This window comes from Ovis aries, chromosome 6 (genome assembly GCF_016772045.2).
Source record: "Ovis aries strain OAR_USU_Benz2616 breed Rambouillet chromosome 6, ARS-UI_Ramb_v3.0, whole genome shotgun sequence".
NCBI classification, from domain to species: domain Eukaryota; kingdom Metazoa; phylum Chordata; class Mammalia; order Artiodactyla; family Bovidae; genus Ovis; species Ovis aries.
In genome coordinates this window covers 89,654,805-89,657,477 of record NC_056059.1, presented here as the reverse complement: position 1 = coordinate 89,657,477, position 2,673 = coordinate 89,654,805, and the positions used below count along the sequence as shown (strand labels likewise).

Genomic DNA, 2,673 nt, shown 5'->3' with positions numbered 1-2,673 from the left:
TTTATTAGCTCTTAATTTTCACATTAACTCCATGAGATAAGCAATATTATTATGCCATTTTAGAAATGAAGAAACAAGGCAGTTTATGCAACCTGACCAAAATTACACAGCTAGTAAGTGGTGGACTAAGTAACCCCGTTATTCTCTCTTTAGAGGATGTGCTCTTAACCACATCATAGCTATCTTATAAGAATTATTTAATTCTTTACAATTATTTAATTATAACGCATGCAAAACAATGATTTTCTCTGGGATATTAATATTGTTATTAGTATTATAACATTAATAGTTATTAATAAAGTTTCACTATTACTATAGTACATTAAAAACAGCACAAATCATCAACTAGTGAATTTTGTTGTCCATATTGTTAAATACCAAAGTTTTTTAAAAATAAAAAGATAATTAAGGCTTTTCCCCCTAATAATTCTGTTAAAAGTAATAATATAAGACAACAAAGCAATAATAAATTTGATTTTATGTGAATATTTCTGTAAGAATAGTATGGGTATATTTTAAAGGATTAGAGTGAAAAAAATTCTGTTGATCATAAAATAATAATGAGTAGTCTGGTAAAGTTTAAATTCTCTCTTGTTTTTATTTGCAAGGCTGATTCTAATACAGAAAATGTAACCATATAGATATTAAGTAAGCAAAAATGTACAGACATGTTGGGGTAAAATATTCAACACCAAGGAGAATCTGTTGTTATTATTAAAAACACTGTATCGTTAAAGATATATATGATATCATATGCAACCACATATTGTTTGCTCTACTGGTATTAAATGTGTCTCCTTTAAAGTAAATAACCACTGCTCACAAGACTCACATTCTACAGTTTTATTATTGTTAGGATTTGAAGGCTAAAGTAAATATTGGAAAAATCTTTCAGACAGTGTTTTGAAATAAGACATCCTAGGACTAACACAATGAAAAATCTATTAAATCCCAAAATGTGTTAATAAACATTGATTGAGCAAGTGCTCCATGCTGGGCTCTGTGTGGCTTCTAATATCACTGACCATTATGGAATCATCATGGTCATGTCCAGTCTATCAGTACAGTGGAGCATGATAAGTTAAGACAAATATATTTGGAAAGAAACTTTTAAAGAAAGAAATGCAAAATACATTACCACATTTAGCCAAGAGTTAGGGAGTAAAGCATATATTGTATTTTGAAACAAGCTTTGGTTACTTTCTTTTTTATTAATTTTTAAAATGTTTATACTATTTAAAAAGGTTACTTTCCATTTACAGTTATTACAAAATATTGGTTATATTCCTCCTATTATACAATACATCCTTGAGACTGTGTTACACCCTAGCCATGCTTACTTTTATCTTCTCCCTGTCATCTATTAACCAGCCATCTCAGAGCAAATTGTGACTTTTTGAGACAGAATGGAAAACATATCCAAAGTTTAATACAGTATGGCTAGGTATCCTGAATAAATAAAAACTCTAGAAAGCCAAGATTTCAACTTCTGTTCTTCTTGGGAGATAAAAAGGTTTGACAGAAAGTGAAAAAGATTAAGCAGCTGACCCACCATCTTCCAATATTTTCTGGACTATTTTCTTGATTCTGGGGGCTTCCGGATCCAGGCAGATTTTCTTCCCATTCCTTAGCACGGCTCTGGAAGAGAGAGAATTATCTGTGAGCATCCTGGCAATCATCGGAAGGGATCCAGCAGTGGTGGTAGGGAGGAGGATGGAGGGCTTCCTTAGCGAGGCAATACTAGAGAAGCAGAAACTTACAATACTTCGACATTGGCACAGTGGGGTCCAGCCCTGTTGACCTGCAAATTTTGGATGTTACTGGAATGAATGCCAGAGGTGGTCTTCAGACACAAGCAGCGAAGTTCAACATGGAGCAATCTCTCTTTGCTGCTAACTAGGGCAGAAGATATGATTCTATTAGTGGTCATGATTATCTCCCAGATCTTATCTATCAATGAGTACCCCCCTCACAAGGCCATTGTGAATATGATCGACCTGTCAACCTTTACTAAAGCACCAGCAGAATTCCTGGCACAGGTCAAGTGCCCACAGAGTGCAGCGTCTCCATTTGTAATTATTCATATAGTTCCCTTCTCTAGTCCCAGGGGCACTAAGGCAGTCTCTCCCCCAGACACAGCTGCAGCAGAAGCAGCCTCAGGTTAGGAGAAGCAGAGAGTCTACTATCCACCTCTCCCTAAAGTTTCTCTTACGTTTTCCATTGGTGGAGGGAACCAGCATCGTCAGGAGCAGTGACATCAGCAGCAACACCTGTAGGACAGGAAGTGGGCTGCGCACGGTATATGAGGAGGTGGTGTGGAGTCTGAGGCTCATGGTGGAAAAGACTTGAGTTAGAGTTGTTCCCAGAAAGGTGAACTGCTGCTCAAGAGTCCACAGCTAAGTGGTTTTCACAGTCGCCTGATGTCTTTTATACACCCTGCCTCAAGGCCAGTAAGGAAAAAAAGGATAGGGATAGGGGAAGTGAGGGTGTGTGGTAACACAAGTGTAAGAGTGGTCAAGTTGTGCCCAACCCAGATAAATGCCAGGCAAGTCAAATGCCTGCTAAATTTCATTTGCTGCATCCCTGCACATGCTCGCTCCCCCTTTCTTTCTCAATATCCATCTCCCTTACACATATTTAGGCAAGAACTAGACTGAAATATTACATATATTT

The 2,673-nt window shown here is 36.9% G+C and overlaps 1 protein-coding gene across 1 annotated transcript; it reads right to left on the bottom strand.

Annotated features, from left to right (window-relative positions):
• Positions 1-573: 573 nt before the first annotated feature.
• PPBP (pro-platelet basic protein) lies at positions 574-2,402 on the bottom strand. Its single transcript, XM_004009905.5, has 3 exons — positions 2,213-2,402; positions 1,761-1,896; positions 574-1,638 (listed from the first exon to the last, which is right to left on the bottom strand). Exons 1-3 carry the CDS (start codon positions 2,331-2,333, stop codon positions 1,536-1,538), a joined length of 360 nt encoding a protein of 119 aa, XP_004009954.1. The 5' UTR covers positions 2,334-2,402; the 3' UTR covers positions 574-1,535.
• Between the last annotated feature and the right edge of the window lie 271 nt (positions 2,403-2,673).